Source organism: Oncorhynchus tshawytscha, linkage group LG09, assembly GCF_018296145.1.
Source record: "Oncorhynchus tshawytscha isolate Ot180627B linkage group LG09, Otsh_v2.0, whole genome shotgun sequence".
In the NCBI taxonomy this organism is placed as follows: Eukaryota; Metazoa; Chordata; class Actinopteri; order Salmoniformes; family Salmonidae; genus Oncorhynchus; species Oncorhynchus tshawytscha.
This window is the reverse complement of record NC_056437.1, coordinates 38,451,869-38,470,959: the sequence shown is the minus strand read 5'-3', so window position 1 is coordinate 38,470,959 and position 19,091 is coordinate 38,451,869. Positions and strand designations below refer to the sequence as shown.

Below are 19,091 nucleotides of genomic sequence, written 5' to 3'. Positions count from 1 at the left end.
GAGGACGTAGAATGTCATTGTGATAGTGGTTGGATGGTTTCAAAGGCTGTTATTAAAACACAACTGACATTCCTTTCTGCCCTGAAAAATACAAAAAGACATTTTACTTTTTGCCCTGAAAATTACAAGGCACTAATTGGCCACACAAAAATACAAACACCACTTAAGTTGCATCTCACATTCAAACAAAGTAGGGTAACAAAAAGCAGCCATTTACCATCTATGACTGACAAGTGTTGCTCAAAGGTAAATGGTTTGAGCAGTATGGAGTTGGGAGCCTTGACCACTAGAAGCTTCCCTGCAGACTGTAACATAATAGAGACTAGTCATACAGGAAGCTTTTCCACTGCGCTGTAGGAGAGATGAAATTCATTCCCCCACTGTCACTTGTCCTGCTTCTTTCTTTTTTGACACTTGTCTTTCTCCTTCTCTCCATCCACCACCTACCTCTCAGGACTCCTTTCAAGGCATTTCGCCTCACCCCTCCCCCTCTTTCCCTGAAGGAGACTTCACACAAGCTCTTTAATGATAGCCCACACCATGCCTGGTTGCCCCAGACAACAGAGTGACTGAGGGCTGAGAGCAGTGGCACTGACGATTGCTCAGGACAGGACCTACAATGGGACATGGGCCTCAGGGTCAGACTTTATGGTAGTGGTAGTTTGTCCATTGACCTGTGGTTTTAAGCCCATTAGACATAGTGTCTATAGTGACATCCCCACCTCTAGATGTGAGATCTGGAAGTTGTAGTAGCTACTCCCTATATTGACAGTCCACATAAGAGTACAGCTTACAGGCTAGGTTACATCCATGACATTCAATGTATTGCTTCAATGTTCACAGCACTGTTGAAAGTTACCCTAGCTCTGTTCCTCTTCCTCAAAGTCTGACTTGGATCAGGACACTTTTTTTTTCACTTAGAGGCACAAAGGAGGGACTAAGCTCCAGCAGTTGTTTCATGAAGCTAATGTAGATATAATAGCTGAGCTGCTCCCCACTGCCAGTAGTTAGCCAGGCTCACAGAGAAACCATTAGAGTTGCCTTAAGGGTACAGATTGACTGGGACAGAGGAATAGGCAGCTGATGTAGGTCATGGCAATGTGTGTAGTCTAATATGACTCAGAAAGCAGCTAATGGCCTAGTTGTTGGTTTTTCACATACTGTTATTATTATTAGTTTTGTCTTACATGAAATCAATCTCCTTCTCTCTTGTTGTATTGGGTCCCTCAGTCCTTTTTTTAGATGACGCTGCAAACCAACAATGGAAACTGTAGAAACCACTGCATATATAGCCCAATACCTAGTAATAAAGCAAAAATCTCATGTTCCTAGACTAGAGAATGCAGTTCCCAAAAATTAAGCTACTACTGTACAATACAATGCCTTAGTCTATAGATAACTCTCCTCTCAGATGTGTATGTCTGAATGAGTACTGTCAGTAAAAAATATATTAATTACAACTGCACCTCAATGGAGAATGCACTTATCAGTAGTTGACCGTAGAATAACCTACAGCCCATGAGGCTGAGCTTTGCCTGTGTGGCGCTGATCTCCACATAAAGTAGGGTTGGAAAATTCCTGAAATCTTCCCAAAATTCCCATTTTAAGTATTCCCCCGCAGCCTATTCCCTCATGACTCCAGAAATCCTGAAAAAACTGAGAATTTATATCCACACTTCTAGTATATACCTGACTCATATGTAATGTGACCTTGCAGACACTGTGTCGGGGAAGCTGCAGAACGACAACATTTACACCATCGCCAAGAGGAACGTGGAGGGCCAGGACATGCTCTACCAGTCACTCAAGCTCACCAATGGCATCTGGATCCTGGCTGAGCTCCGCATCCAACCCGGCAACCCCAACTACACGGTAAAACACCCGCCTAACCTCAACTCTCCTCATTCTGAACTCAGAAGTCACTTACTGTTTTTGTCAGTAGAAGTCTGAAGTGCCAAGCAGAAGGCTCTTTATATTTCCACCCTTCTCTCACTAGAGTACCAGGCAAATAAACACTTTTGTGTTTTGTAAACGCTGTAGTCATTGCGTGACCTTCATGAGTAGACTTAGTCTTTAATGGAATGTTTGACCCAGGAAATAATTGATAGCCCTTCTCACTGAGACAGCACCTTCGCTACACTCCCCTGTAATGAAGTGCATGTTACATCCAGGAAGTGGTACCTAGAGATGGTTTATGGAAGTAATACAAGTTATCAACCTTTGTTTTACACACACCCAGCTATATCCTGTTCCCTTATCATATGTTTGAAGGAACCTGTTCATCATTGAGGACTCATTGGGAATGACATGTCCTCTGGCAGAGTAATGGGTGACCTCGGCAGCAGACGTGCTGCTTGGTTAACTTTTGCTCCTCTAGATTGGCTATGAACAAGGTCAAAAGACCCATATAGCACTGCAAAATAGCTCCTAAATACAGGCATGGTCATGTCTAGGGCTGTTGCGTTGACCGTATTACCCCCACATTGGCGGTCACGAGTCATGAAGGCAGTAAAATTCCAGGTCACCATTTGGTCACGGTAAATGGTGACGGTGATGACCTCTAATAAAAATAGGAGAACCAGTTTTCTATTGCCTAGGCCTACTATATTTATTTCTCAACTTTCCTAATATTAAGCACATTGTTTATATTTACAACAAGAGTATATAGCCTACCTGGCTGGCATGAAAATAAATGGGGAAAAGCGTCCTCCATTCGCTATTTAAGTGCATAGATGACATGTGTTTTTTCCCGCTGACCCTGTTTTGATACAGGTGCATAATAATGGTCCATTCAAAATCAAAACAAATTTCACCCATGCTATTTAGGATATCTAAAGACTAGATTAAAGCAAGAAGTCTGATGGGTGACAATATTAGCCTATATCTTGTGAATTATATATTATCACTTGTGAATTTTTTATTTTATTTTTTTATTTCACATTTATTTAACCAGGTAGGCTTGTTGAGAACAAGTTCTCATTTATAACTGCGACCTGGCCAAGATAAAGCATAGCAGTGTGAACAGACAACACAGTTACACATGGAGTAAACAATAAACAAGTCAATAACACGGTAGAAAGAAAAAAAGAGTCTATATACATTGTGTGCAAAAGGCATGCAGAGGTAGGCGGATAATTACAATTTTGCAGATTAACACTGGAGTGATAAATGATCAGATTGTCATGTGCAGGTAGAGATACTGGTGTGCAAAAGAGCATGATGCCCAGCATAAGAAACTAATCATAGTCGTACGAGAGGTCGACCAATAATGATTTTTCAACACCGATACCGATTATTGGAGGACCAAAAAAAGCCAATACCGATTAATGGACACTTGTATTATTATTATTATTATTTATTTTTTAAATATATTTATTTGTAATAATGACAATTACAACAATACTGAATAAACTTTTATTTTAACTTAATACATCAATTAAATCAATTTAGCCTCAAATAAATAATGAAACATGTTCAATTTGGTTTAAATAATGCAAAAACAAAGTTTTGGAGAAGAAAGTAAAAGTACAATATGTGCCATGTAAAAAAGCTAACGTTTAAGTTCCCTGCTCAGAACATGAGAACATATGAAAGCTGGTGGTTCCTTTTAACATGAGTCTTCAATATTCCCAGGTAAGAAGTTTTAGGTTGAGGACAGGGAACAGGGCACGACCATGCCTATTCCCCCTCAGGAGATTGAAAAGATTGGCCATGGGTCCTCAGATCCTCAAAAGGTTTGACAGCTGCACCATCGAGAGCATCCTGACTGGTTGCATCACTGCCTGGTATGGCAACTGCACTGCCTCCGACCGCAAGGCATTACAGAGGGTAGTGCGTACGGCCCAGTACATCACTGGGGCCAACTTCCTGCCATCCAGGACCTCTATACCAGGCAGTGTCAGAGGAAGGCTCTAAAAATTGCCAAAGACTCCAGCCACCCTAGTCACAGATTGTTCTCTCTGCTACTGCACGCCAAGCGGTACCGGCGCGCCAAGTCTAGGTCAAAAAGACTTCTTAACAGCTTCTACCCCCAAGCCGTAAGACTCCTGAACAGCTGATCAAATGGCTACACAGACTATCTGCATTGCTCCCACCCCCATTTTTAAGCTGCTGCTACTCTGTTTATTATCCATGCCTAATTACTTTACCTCTACCTACATGTACATATTACCTCAATTACCTCGACTGACCGGTGCCCCCTCATATTGACTCTGTACCGGTAACCCCTGTATATAGTCTCACTACTGTTATTTTATTGTTGCTCCTTAATTATTTGTTATTTTTCTATTTGTTTTTATTTATTTATTAGTTGTCTTTTTTATTTATGTATTTTTTTAAACTTCTGTTTATTTTATATGTTCCAGACGTTTGGTATATTTATTTCTTGCACAAAATAGAATAGGTCGACCTTTGTACTATGGGGGATAGTAGATTGACATAGGCTAATGCTTTTGCTGTTCGTTAGGTCTACTCATCTTGTTGGCTGACGAAAAGCAAATGTGATCATTTCTTCCAATATCTTTAATATACACCTTGGAGTTGGGTAAGGTTGCACGAAGTTGCGTCCCCAATGTGTCTATCTTCACTTGTAGCCTGTGAGAAAGACCCGATCACGTGATGGAGTGAGCGGCGCTCAGGGAGAAGGGCACAACGGCCACGCAAAAGTTTTTTTTTAAAGAGTGCATTACGGCCACACAAAGGGATGCCTGTGTGAAATTCTTGGCATGATTAAGTGCTTGTCAAATTGTGAATGAGTGACTGATGTAGCGTGTACAGCCTGAGCAAAAAAAAAAAAAAGAAATTCAAATCGGCATCATGCAGCCTTATAATGTATTAAAAATCAAAACATATAGCCCAACGTTTGTAGAATTAAAGTTATATTAAATTAAATTAAGCATATAGGAATACCTATTTCTTTGTTAACCGCTCAACACAGAATAGCCACATGTGCGCACTCCCTCAAATCGTTTAGAGAAAATATAATTTAAATTTTATTTAACTTTGTTCATTTGTATTCATCAAATCAAGGTTTATTTGTCACGTGTGCTGAATACAACAGGTGTAGACCTTACAGTGAAATGCTTACTTACAGGCTCTAATCAATAGTGCAAAACAGGTATTAGGTGAACAATAGGTAAGTAAAGAAATAAAAACAACAGTAAAAAGACAGTGGAAAATCACAGTAGCGAGGCTATATACAGTAGCGAGGCTATAAAAGTAGCGAGGCTACAGGTTAGTCAGGCTTATTGAGGTAGTATGTACATGTAGATATGGTTAAAGTGGCTATACCTATATGATGGACAGAGAGTAGCAGTAGCGTAAAAGAGGGGTTGGCGGGTGGCGAGAAACAATGCAGATAGCCCGATTAGCCAATGTGCGGGAGCACTGGTTGGCCAGGCCAATTGAGGCAGTATGTACATGCATATATGATAAACAGAGTGGCAGCAGCGTAAAAGAGGTGTTGGGGGGGCACACAATGCAAATAGTCCGGGTAGCCATTTGATTACATGTTCAGCAGTCTTATGGCTTGGGGGTAAAAACTGTTGAGAAGCCTTTTTGTCCTAGACTTGGCACTCCGGTACCGCTTGCCTTGCGGTAGTAGAGAGAACAGTCTATGACTGGGTGGCTGGAGTCTTTGACAATTTTTAGGGCCTTCCTCTGACACCGCCTGGTGTCGAGGTCCTGGATGGCAGGCAGCTTTGCCCCAGTGATGTACTGGGCCGTACTACCCTCTGAAGTGCCTTGTGGTCGGAGGCTGAGCAAATGTCCTACCAGGCAGTGATGCAACCGGTCAGGATGCTCTCGATGTTGCAGCTGTAGAACCTTTTGAGGATCTCAGGACCCATGCCAATTCTTTTTAGTTTCCTGAGGGGGAATAGGCTTTGTCATGCTCTCTTCACAACCGTCTTGGTGTGTTTAGACCATTCTAATTTAGAACCAAGAAACTTGAAACTCTCAACCTGCTCCACTACAGCCCCATCGATGAGAATTGGGGCGTGCTCGGTCCTCCTTTTCCTGTAGTCCAGAATCATCTCCTTACTCCTGGTTACGTTGAGGGATAGGTTGTTATTCTGGCACCACCCGGCCAGGTCTTTGACCTCCTCCCTATAGGCTGTCTCGTCGTTGTTGGTGATCAGGCCTACCACTGTTGTGTCGTCTGCAAACTTAATGATGGTGTTGGAGTCGTGCCTGGCCATGCAGTCATGGGTGAACAAGGGAGTACAGGAGTGGACTGAGCACGCACCCCTAGGAGGCTCCAGTGTTGAGGATCAGCGTGGCAGATGTGTTGCTACCTAACCTTACCACCTGGGGGCGGCCCGTCAGGAAGTCCAGGATCCAGTTGCAGAGGGAGGTGTTTAGTCCCAGGGTTCTTAGCTTAGTGATGAGCTTTGAGGGTACTATGGTGGTGAACACTGAGCTGTAGTCAATGAATAGATTAGCATTCTCACATAAGTGTTCCTTTTGTCCAGGTGGAAAAGGGCAGTGTGGAGTGCAATAGAGATTGCATCATCTATGGATCTGTTTGGGCGGTATATGCAAATTGGAGTGGGTCTAGGGTTTTTGGTATTATGGTGTTGGTGTCAGCCATTACCAGCCTTTCAAAGCACTTCATGGCTATGGACATGAGTGCTACTGGTCTGTAGTCATATAACTTCTCTGGGATAATTGCCGAAAAGCAATTAAAGTGTTGTGCAGTAGAGAAGGTGAAATATACTCAGACTTATTGAGCTGAAATGTAACCTATAGTTTTTCCTATCCTCTCTTCCAGCTGTCCTTGAAGTGCCGGGCTCCTGAGGTGACCCAGTATGTCTACCAGGTGTACGACTCAGTCCTGAAGAACTGAACCTTCCGTCCGTCCACTCACCACCCTCCACTCCACACCTCGCCCCATGAACAAACAGCAGCTGTTAGCGTTTTAGTCATGTATTATTCCTTTCCCTCATTCCTCTCCACCATCTTTACCTCCATGGGAGAATGTGACATCCCCACTCCATCCTAAACTAAATGTCTTAATGTCGTAAAACGTGGTTGATGGTGAAGCTCTCCAAAAAGAAGAAGAAATCTTTCATATTCACTAAGCCATCGGTCCCACCTCTTTGTACTGTATTGCCAATATTGGAAAGTGTAATATCATATATGTTTTGTGTCTATTTTTATGCTTATTCTGCTTCCATGGTACTTTTCCTACTTTCCCAACCGTTCCACAAGAGATACTTGATTTGGTGCCATCTTCCAGGCCTTACTGGGGCGGACGTTTCCAGTTGAACCAGTTGCTACAGTATGTCTCCATGATGCAACAAGTACCATTCTGGGCCAAGATGGCAGTAGTGAGAGGCAAGAGCAGGAACAGGGAACATGAAATTGTCAGGCTGCCATAATTTTAATGCATTAGTGGATGTCATTCTCTACTCATTTTAGTAACCACTATGCTGACCACTATTTATGATGGCTATTATTACTTGTTTGCTCCAGTCTGTGCCATTGTTCTTTTTTATTGATACTTGCAGGTAGCTGATCATTTCAAGCTTCTCAACGCTTTTCTGATTGCTCGACCTGCAGCAGCCATCAAACACAGTTATAGCCATTCCTAGATTTCCAATAATCCATGTCCCTTTGCTGATTTTGTGTTGCAGTATTAATTATTATGCCAATTGTGAGTGTGGCATGAGTTGTCCATTCTGTTATACTGTAATCATTTTATGTTGATTCCAATGAGATTATTTGTTATTCTTTATATGTAAGATAGTTATTGATATTCCATTTGCAGCTGTTCCTCCAAACAAAACTAAACCCTAAACCTTGGGTCAAACCCAAAGCCAGGGTCAATATCAGTTGCTATTTTCATAGTAGATAACAACCCCATACTGTCATCAATTACATACCTGCTGTACGTGTTTGTGGTGTTCTGCAGTTAAAATCACCTCCCCTGGCATTGCTTTATCCTAAACATGGAGGCTATGTGGTGCTTGCAGGCCACCTAATGACCAGGGTCCCCCTTCTATGATTATACTGTGCAGTGACGTGGTGTAGTTTGTAGACCTAAAGTTCTGTACGACTAATGAAAGATGATTATTATATTACTACCTTGTAACCCAGAATTAGTGTGCTTGTATTCCATAACAGAAAAACGTTGGCGCTATATTCCAGTTATGTACCAAGTCCTTGTGGAAGTTGTATTAATAAATGTATACAAACTGATGTGATTTTAATATGCCATATCTCTATGACTAACCATGCTTGCTAGACCTCTGGTAGTTGAGCTCAAACATTGTTGATCATTTTATTAATTATTTTTATTGAAGTCAATGTAAAGTGCAGTCTGAAGGGTACCAATTGTGTTTGTGACTTCAGCTTTCTAATTTTATTGTTGCCACATGCTGATGTGCCTGTAAACCTGCATGGAAGCGGTGTCCATTGCTCCCCAAAAAATCTTTGCTGTCTGTTTTCCTCATTCTCAAAACAACACTTGGCTACAGGGGATGGTCTTATCTTTGCCCAGAATTTGACTGCATGAATCCCAAGCAAGATATTATAAAGGTGTATTTGGGTGTAGCTTTCCCATGCAGAACTTGTTTGAGAAAAAATATTTAATGTACTTATAAGCCCAGCAACCAGGGATAAGCCTAAAGAACGGCTGTAGTAAGAAGTAATATGATTCTTCTCCTCAAGCTAACCTATTGATACTGCATCACTCCTCGTCGTCAAGGTGGCACTGTATTCTCTATTATTTCAATAAAATGTCTGGTATAAACGTATGCAGTGCCTGATGTTTCACTCATTTGTTCACAATTCATAATCACACCAGAGGTAATATGACACACAGCCAAAGGCCAGCCATAGCAGTGTGTAGTCCACAGATGCTCAGAATACAGAGTGACTCGCTCAGAATCAAAGCTTATTTCCCTTGAGATGCTACTGATGTTTTAGGTGGGGTTTTTTTTCCTTTGGAGGGTAGGCATTTTCACACTGACAATGTCAGTCTGAATCAGCATGTTGATTTTGTTACAGTTGTGTGTCTGGGGAAAATACAAGCACAATGGAAGTTACAGTCTAGAGACCAGCGATATCAGTGTTGGAAAAAGTGTTTCACACTGGATTTCCAACTCTTTACATCATCTGCATTGTGGGGATTGGGAAGAAGTCTGGCTTGAACTAAAGTAATTAGCAGAGCTATAGGCCTAGAGAATATGGCTCTGGTAATTAGTTGCTCTAATTATCTTCAAAATAGACAATATAACTCAGTCAATAAGACCCCCCTAGTTCTCTCTGTTGACACGGCAAGCGGTCCTGCTGCATCAAGTCTGGAACCAACAGGAGCCTGAACAGCTTCTACCCCCAAGCCACAGCTTCTACCCCCTAGCCTCTATGTAGTACGTTGGGCCTCTCATAGTCTGTTCTGGACTTGGTGACTGTGAAGAGACCTCTGATGGCATGTCTTGTGGGGTATGCGTGCATTGGTGTCCGAGCTGTGTGCTAGTAGTTTAAACAGACAGCTAGGTGCAGTCAACATGTCAATACATGCGCTGCTGCTACTTTTTACCATGTCACTTTATTCCTAGCTATATGTACATATCTACCTCAATTATCTCGTACCCCTGCACATTGACTCAGTATTGGTACCCCCTGTATATAGCCAAGTTATCGTTACGCATTGTGTATTTATTACTTTTATTACGTGTTTTACTTTTAGATTATTTATCTTTTCTTTCACTCTGCATTGTTGGGTAGGGCAGGTAAGCATTTCACTGTTAGTCTACTCCTGTTGTTTATAAAGCATGTGACATAACATTTTATTTTATTAGAGGAAGAGGCGAAGCGAAAGGTTTTTCTTATGGCTGAGGGGCAGTATTGAATAGCTTGGATGAATAAGGCGCCCAGAGTAATTCCACTAGATGTCAACAGTCTTTACAACCTTGTTTCAGGCTTTTAATGTGAAGGGGGAGTGAATAAGAGCTGTTTGACTAAGTGGTCTGGCAGAATGCCATGAGCTCAGTCATGCGCACGGCCGTGAGAGCGAGCTGCATTCCTTTTCATTTCTAAAGATAGGAATTGTCCGGTTGAAACATTATTGAAGATTTATGTTTAAAACATCCTAAAGATTGATTCTATACATCAATTGACATGTTTCTACGAACTGTAATATAACGTTTTTGACTTTTCGTCTGAACGCGCACTGCATTTGGATTACTGGGCTAAATGCGCAAACAAAAAGGAGGTATTTGGACATAAATGATGGACTTTATCGAACAAAACAAAGATTTATTTATTGTGGAACTGGGATTCCTGGGAGTGCATTACGAGGAAGATCATCAAAGGTAAGTGAATATTTATAATGCTATTTCTGACTTCTGTTGACTCCACAACATGGCGGGTATCTGTATGGCTTGTTTTTGTGCCTGAGTGCTGTACTCAGATTATTGCATGGTGTGCTTTTTCTGTAAAGCTTTTTTGAAATCTGACACAGCGGTTGCATTAAGAAGAAGTATATCTTTAATTCCATGTATAACACTTGTATTTTCATCAACATTTATGATGAGCATTTCTGTAAATTGATGTTTCTGTAAATTGATGTGGCTCTCTGCAAAATCACCGGATGTTTTGGAAGCAAAACATTACTGAACATAACACACCAATGTAAACTGAGATTTTTGGATATAAATATGAACTTTACTGAAAAAAACATGCATATATTGTGAAGTCCTATGAGTGTCATCTGATGAAGATCATCAAAGGTTAGTGATTAATTTTATCTCTATTTCTGCTTTTTGTGACTCCTCTTTTTGGCTGGAAAAATGGCTGTGTTTTCTGTGTCTAGACACTGACCTAACATAATCGCATGATATGCTTTCGTCGTAAAGCCTTTTTGAAATCAGACACTGTGGTGGGATTAACAACAAGTTTATCTTTAAAATGGTGTATAATACTTGTATGTTTGAGGAATTTTAATTATGAGATTTCTGTTTGAATTTGGCGCCCTGCACTTGTCAAATCGATCCCGTTAATGGGATTTCACACGTAAGAAGTTAACTCCGCCCAAAATCTGTCCAGGAAAATAAGCACACGAAGTGAGGAATTTTTGTATGGAGGTCAATCCAATTGGCGAAGGATTTTAATGTGAATATTCTAAAATCTTCATAACAACAATATGCACACTTTCCCACCAGAGATTTGTTTCCATCAAATGTACTTGTTGCGGATAAATGGCTGTGCGTGATGAGGTAGTGCACACATACAAACAAATTGCTGTAAATTCCCATGTACTGGATAAAACAATACAAGTTAATTGCACAATACAAGTTAATCGCATTTTCAACTCTACTGATGGTTTTGACACAAAAAAATATATAATTATATAGCGAATCTGCCCACTCTGGTACTGGCAGATGCGCCTTAGCCAACAGCTTACAGATACAGTGCGAGTATAGGCATAACCGCGGAAAGTAAGTGTGCTAGCACCCACAGAAAATTTGAAAAAGTATTAATATACAGTACCAGTCAAAGGTTTGGACACACCTACTCATTCAAAGGTTTTTTCTTTATTTTTACTCTTTTCTACATTATATAATAATGTGAAGACATCAAACAAATGATATAACACATACAGAATCATGTAGTAACCAAAAAAGTGTTAAACAAATCAAGTTGAGTCACAAAAACCATCAAGCGCTATGATGAAACTGGCTCTCACGAGGACCGCCATAAGAAAGGAAGACCCAAAGTTACCTCTGCTGCAGAGATTACTGCACCTCAGATTGCATCCCAAATAAATGCTTCACAGAGTTCAAGTAACAGACATATCTCAACATCAACTGTTCAGAGGAGACTGCATGAATCTGGCTTTCATGGTCGAATTGCTGCAAAGAAACCATAACTAAAGGACACCAATACGATGAAGAGACTTGATTGTGCCAAGAAATATAAGCAATGGACATTAGACATGTGGAAGTATGTCCTTTGGTCTGATGAGTCCAAATTTGAGATTTTTGGTTCCAGCCATCGTGTCATTGTGAGACTCAGAGTAGGTGAACGGATGACCTCCGCATGTGTGGTTCCCAACATGAAGCATGGAGGAGGAGGTGTGATGGTGCTTTGCTGGTGACACTGTCTGTGCTTTATTTAGAATGTAAGGCACACTTAACCAGCATGGCTAACAGCATTCTGCAGTGATATGCCATCCCATCTGGTTTGCGCTTACTGGGAATATCATTTGTTTTTCAACAGGACAATGACCCAAAACACACCTCCAGGCTGTGTATGTGCTATTTGACCAAGAAGGAGAGTGAAGAAGTGCTGCATCAGATGACCTGGCCTCCACAATCACCCAACCTCAACCCAATTGAGATGGTTTGGGATGAGTTGGACAGCAGAATGAAGGAAAAGCAGCCAACAAGTGCTCAGCATATGTGGGAACTCCAAGACTGCCGGAAAAACATTCCTCATGAAGCTGGTTGAGAGAATGCCAAGAGTGTGCAAAGCTGTCATCAAGGCAAAGGGTGGCTACTTTGAAGAATCTAAAATCTAAAATATCTTTCAATTTGTTTAAACTTTTTTTGATTACTACATGATTCCATATGTGTTATTTAATAACTTTGATGTTTTCACTATTATTCTACAATGTAGAAAATATTTTTTTTAAATAAAGAAAACCCTTGAATGAGTAGATGTGTCCAAACTTTTAACTGGTACTGTATATATTATATATTATATATATTATATATATATATATATATATATATATATATATTTTTTATTTTTTTTTTTTTTTAATACATTTTTTTAAACAAAAGCAGTGCACTGGGCCTTTAATACTATTAAAGGCCCAGGCCCAGTGCACTACTTTTGTTTAAAAAATGTATTAAAAAAAATATATATATATAAATATATACAGTACTACTACTCATTCAAGGGTTTTCTTTATTTTTTAAATATTTTCTACATTGTAGAATAATAGTGAAAACATCAAAATTATGAAATAACACATGGAATCATGTAGTATATTAGCAGACTGATATAGCAGGCACTCGGAGCTCCCGAGTGGCGCAGCGGTCTAAGCCACTGCATCTCAGTGCGAGAGACGTCACTACAGACCCTGGTTCGATTCCAAGCTTTATCACAACCGGCCGTGATAGGGAATCCCATAGGGCGGCGCACAATTGGCCCAGTGTTGTCCGGGTTAGGGTTTGGCCGGGGTAGGCCATCATTGTAAATAAGAATTTGTTCTTAACTGACTTTCCTAGTTAAATACACTTTCATAAAAAGTTTGGATGAAAACCTGATTTATAGCTAGGTTTCCATCCAATTGGTGACAGATTTTCATGCGAATATACAAAAATCTGCACAAAGATAGTATATTAATTTTCCCACCAGTGGTGTGTTTCCATCCAATGGACTTGCTGCGGATAAAAATCAGTGTGTGATGAAAAGCACACAAAATGTACTTTTTCACATGTTTTCATGTACCGAATTAAAATCTAAAGTTCAACTCTACCGATAGTTTTGTCACAAAAACTGTTGCGTTGAATAACATACGTGCCTACTCTGGTCGTGGCACATGCGCTCTAGCCTAGGGTTTCCCAAACTAGGTCCTGGTAGGCTGTGCTTGTAGGCTAGTTTACATTATGAGACTATTATGGATAAGCGAGAGTATTTGTTTTGTCAAACGACAGTCAAGCATCGATCATCATGCCACCAGAATAAGACCCTTGATATTTACTGTGAAGTTAATAATTTATTTAATCTGTAGCCTAATAAACTGCATGGTTTGAAGAGTCATAGTGGGAGGACCACACTGTCAGGGGTGTGTACGGGAGGCAAAGTCAGATGCAGGAGAGCAGAGTGTAATAAACAGGCACACTAATTCCGGTCCAAAAATGACAGCACATAAGAACAATAACATGCCAAAAACACGGAACATAGGAAAAGTATAGCGCCTGACAAAATCCACATAACAATAAACAATTACACACAAAGACATGGTGGGGAACAGAGGACTAAACCCATGCAGTAATTATGGAATGAAAACCAGGTGTGTAATGGAACAAGACAAAACAATATATGAGAAATGGAGCGGCGATGGCTAGAAAGCCGGTGACGTCGATCGCTGAACACCGCCCGAACAAGGAGAGGAGCCGACTTTGGTGGAAGTCGTGACACACAAACCATATCAAGTCGAGTAAAAATGGACCTTTCAATGCACCAGAGATTTCTCATCACATCTCGACACGGTTTTATGGTCACACAAACTGAAACTGTTCAATGGAATAGACTTTTTTTTAAAAAGTATAACTAGTTTGACTTACTCGTTTACAGAAATGTAATATTGTTTTGAAGTCAACAGATTAATTTAAGGTTACTTGCATAACCCCGGTTCTCTAATATTATCAGTGAGATATCTCACTGTGGTATTCACCAGAATCTCTCAGTAACTCGAAGAACCAATAATAGTGGCGAATGAGGGAACCCTTCCCCTCATACTAAAGATCCACTCTCCCACCCTCTGATCTTTCTCGAGCATGCCGAACTTCCTCATACTCTTGCGAGTAGGGGAATGATGTGAAATATCTTATTAGTTTGATATCTCACAGTGTGATATGGCCAACTCGCATATCGCACATGCTCTCCGAAGCCAGGCAGTCCCACATATCAATTCTCAGATGCCCCAACACTGAGGACAGTATGCGCTAATGAAGGTGCAGTGACATCTAGTCGGTAGAACCTCATAAAAGTATGAGGACCACACCATATCACCCTCCTTCCTTGCTCCTGGCCTGCCCTGCCTCTTCCACCAATCCAATTGTTTCTTATGGACAGAAAAGTGCAGAGGCTCTGAGCTGTCCGATCAGGTCCATTGTCTACTACTTGCGTACATATCATTGTGTGACTCCAAGGTTACTTTGATATGATGGTTATTATATCAATATTTGCACATTAAGGCATTTCCACCACCATTTCTTGCATAATTCATTTTGCTGACACAAAGATCCCACCATGTCGAACAAACAAATGATATGTCTGCATTTCTAAAAGTTTACTGAAACTACCTGTTTCCATCACAGCTGTCATGATTTATTTTAATAAGGTATGACCTTACTCGCATAAAAACTGTGGATGGAAACGTGGTTAGTGAGTCGAATTTGATCAACATAAATGCTTATTAGCGCATCGTGGAACACACCTTCCACATCGTTCATTATTTCCCCTTGTTGATTATCCGTTAGGGCCTACCTATGGCCTGTTTACAAGTATATCTCCCCTCTCATTAGCTAGAATGGTCCCATTTGATCTCGCCTCCTTCAGCCTGCTTTCCATCTTTGAGGACATGTAATTCAATTGTTAGAGCGGTCACTTGACTATCTTGTCAATATAATAGACGATTTTTGGTTCACATTAACTGGCTGGCTACATCGCATGATGCGTTGTGTGGTGGGGAGTCGACTCCAAAATAATCGATTCCTTGAGTCCTTACCCGTGGACTCCCATTTCTGGGTGTCAAGCTTCGATTCTGCCAGGAATCGACTCCTACGGTCCAGTATTTCTGCAACTGAGGAAACTATTTTCCGTAGTTTACTTGGAGAACACCAACTGTCGCATCTTTCACAGAAAGAAAGAGCGAGGGAGAGAGATGGGAGGGGCACAGCAAGGCATGTCGGCCACCAGACAGGCACTCAGAACTGTGCATCGGTAATCAAAATATATAGGCTATAGGCTATCGCAATTTATTGGCTTGCAATGTCTAGCGCCAGTTCACTAAAGTAGGGGCTATCAGTGAGTAGGCTGAGCTATTCAACACAACAGACCGAAGACCAAACACACACAAGCGTTTTTCATAGCGAAGAGAAAGAGGAGCAGGCGAGGGAGAGAGAGGATCGGGGCAGGCAAAGAGACAGTCAACCGTGCATAGGCTATATATTGGTCATCTGTATCTAGCAATGCCTCGTACATTCACCAAAAGTATATTAAAGTAGAGGGGGAGACCTAAGCTTTTGGCAGCCAAGCACGAGTTATCAGTGTAGCCTATTGTTCTGTATACCTCTGGCCCTTCTTTGGACACTGTGTTAACTAACCTCCAGATGAGCTTCAATGCCATACAACTCTCCTTCCGTGGCCTCCAACTGTTCTAAAATGCAAGTAAAACTAAATGCATGTTCTTCAACCGATCGCTGCCCACACCTGCCCGCCCGAGAGTAGTACTCTGGACGGTTCTGACTTAGAATATGTGGACAACTACAAATACCTAGGGGTCTGGTTAGACTGTAAACTCTCCTTCCAGACTCACATTAAGCATCTCCAATCCAAAATTAAATTTAGAATCTGCTTCCTATTTCGCAGCAAAGCATCCTTCCCTCATGCTGCCAAACACCCTCGTAAAACTGACCATCCTACCGAACCTTGACTTTGGTGATGTCATTTACAAAATAGCCTCCAACACTCTACTCAACAAATTGGATGCAGTCTATCACAGTGCCATCCGTTTTGTCACCAAAGCCCCATATACTACCCACCACTGCGACCTGAATGCTCACGTTGGCTGGCCCTCGCTTCATATTCGTCGCCAAACCCACTGGCTCCAGGTCATCTATAAGTCTTTGCTAGGTAAAGCCCCGCCTTATCTCAGCTCACTGGTCACCATAGCAGCACCCACCCGTAGCACGCGCTCCAGCAGGTATATTTCACTGGTCACCCCCAAAGCCAATTCATCCTTTGGCCGTCTCTGCTGCCAATGACTGGAACGAACTGCAAATATCTCTGAAGCTGGAGACTCTTACCGCCCTCACTAGCTTTAAGCACCAGCTATTAGAGCAGCTCACAGATCACTGCACCTGTACATAGCTCATCTGTAAATAGCCCATCCAATCTACCTCATCTGCATACTGTATTTATTTATTTATCTTGCTTCTTTGCTCCCCAGTATCACTTTGCATATTGCCTTACCTCTCTTATCCTACCTCATTTGCACATGCTGTATTTAGATTTTTCTACTGTATTGTTGATTGTATGTTTGTTTATTCCATGTGTAACTCTGTGTTGTTGTATTTGTCGAACTGCTTTGCTTTATCTTGGCCAGGTCACAGTTGCAAATGAGAACTTGTTCTCAACTATCCTACCTGGTTAAATAAAGGTTAAATAAAAAATATACACTGCTCAAAAAAATAAACTTTTTAAAACTTAAACAACACAATGTAACTCCAGGTCAATCACACTTCTGTGAAATCAAACTGTCCACTTAGGAAGCAACACTGATTGGCAATACATTTCACATGCTGTTGTGCAAATGGAATAGACAACAGGTGGAAAGTATAGGCATTTAGCAAGACACCCCCAATAAAGGAGTGTTTCTGCAGGTGGGGACCACAGACCACTTCTCAGTTCCTATGCTTCCTGGCTGATGTTTTGGTCACTTTTGAATGCTGGCGGTGCTTTCACTCTAGTGGTTGCATGAGACGGAGTCTACAACCCACACAAGTGGCTCAGGTAGTGCAGCTCATCCAGGATGGCACATCAATGCGAGATGTGGCAATAAGGTTTGCTGTGTCTGTCAGGGTAGTGTCCAGAGCATGGAGGCGCTACCAGGAGACAGGCCAGTACATCAGGAGACGTGGAGGAGGCCGTAGGAGGGCAACAACCCAGCAGCAGGACCGCTACCTCCGCCTTTGTGCAAGGAGGAGCAGGAGGAGCACTGCCAGAGCCCTGCAAAATTACCTCCAGCAGGCCACAAATGTGCATGTGTCTGCTCAAACGGTCAGAAACAGACTCCATGAGGGTGGTATGAGGGCCCGACGTCCACATGTGGGGGTTGTGCTTACAGCCCAACACCGTGCAGGACGTTTGGCATTTGCCAGAGAACACCAAGATTGGCAAATTCGCCACTGGCACCCTGTGCTCTTCACAGATTAAAGCAGGTTCACACTGAGCACGTGACAGACGTGACAGAGTCTGGAGACGCCATGGAGAACGTTCTGCTGCCTGCAACATCCTCCAGCATGACCGGTTTGGCGGTGGGTCAGTCATGGTGTGGGGTGGCATTTCTTTGGGGGGCCGCACAGCCCTCCATGTGCTCGCCAGAGGTAGCCTGACTGCCATTAGGTACCGAGATGAGATCCTCAGACCCCTTGTGAGACCATATGCTGGTGTGGTTGGCCCTGGGTTCCTCCTAATGCAAGACAATGCTAGACCTCATGTGGCTGGAGTGTGTCAGCAGTTCCTGCAAGAGGAAGGCATTGATGCTATGGACTGGCACGCCCGTTCCCCAGACCTGAATCCAATTGAGCACATCTGGGACCTCATGTCTCGCTCCATTCACCAATGCCACGTTGCACCACAGACTGTCCAGGAGTTGGCGGATGCTTTAATCCAGGTCTGGGACGAGATCCCTCAGGAGACCATCCGCCACCTCATCAGGAGCATGCCCAGGCGTTGTAGGGAGGTCATACAGGCACGTGGAGGCCACACACACTACTGAGCCTCATTTTGACTTGTTTTAAGGACATTACATCAAAGTTGGATCAGCCTGTAGTGTGGTTTTCCACTTTAATTTTGAGTGTGACTCCAAATCCAGACCTCCATGGGTTGATAAATTTGATTTCCATTGATAATTTTTGTGTGATTTTGTTGTCAGCACATTCAACTATGTAAAGACAAAAGTATTTAATAAGAATATTTCATTCATTCAGATCTAGGATGTGTTATTTTAGTGTTCCCTTTATTTTTTGGAGCAGTGTATAATCTAGACTTCACGTTGAAATATCTTCAGGTCTACAAAACCTCCAGGCTTCCGTAATAAGTGTACATTTAATAAAACATTTTTTTAAATAATTACAGGGGGCAGTTTGGAAAAACGAATCCTGTTTGAATCGTCCTCTGGAATAATGAACATGCTTGATTATAGTTAGGCTACAAGACCCTAATACCCGTCCGAATAGGGCTAAAACATAGGGTTATCAGCGTAGAGTGCTCGGCATCCTCCCATGGAATCCGTCAAGGTGGCACACAGCAGAAATATCACTGAAATATTATAGTACCTACACATCACCTTCTTTATTCAAACAAAGTAGACATTTTATAGACAAATGGGCAGCATCATGCGCATGTCA

The 19,091-nt window shown here is 41.8% G+C and overlaps 1 protein-coding gene across 2 annotated transcripts in view; it reads left to right on the top strand.

Moving 5' to 3' along the window:
- LOC112257929 (AP-2 complex subunit beta) overlaps positions 1-8,756 on the top strand; it is a 66,768-nt gene extending 58,012 nt beyond the window's left edge. For both annotated transcript variants that reach the window (XM_042326865.1, XM_042326864.1), the window contains 2 exons: positions 1,718-1,872; positions 6,770-8,756. In XM_042326865.1, the coding sequence (XP_042182799.1) occupies positions 1,718-1,872; positions 6,770-6,844 (230 nt within the window). In that variant the 3' untranslated portion in view covers positions 6,845-8,756. The remainder of the gene's footprint in view (positions 1-1,717; positions 1,873-6,769) is intronic.
- The last annotated feature ends 10,335 nt before the right edge of the window (positions 8,757-19,091 follow it).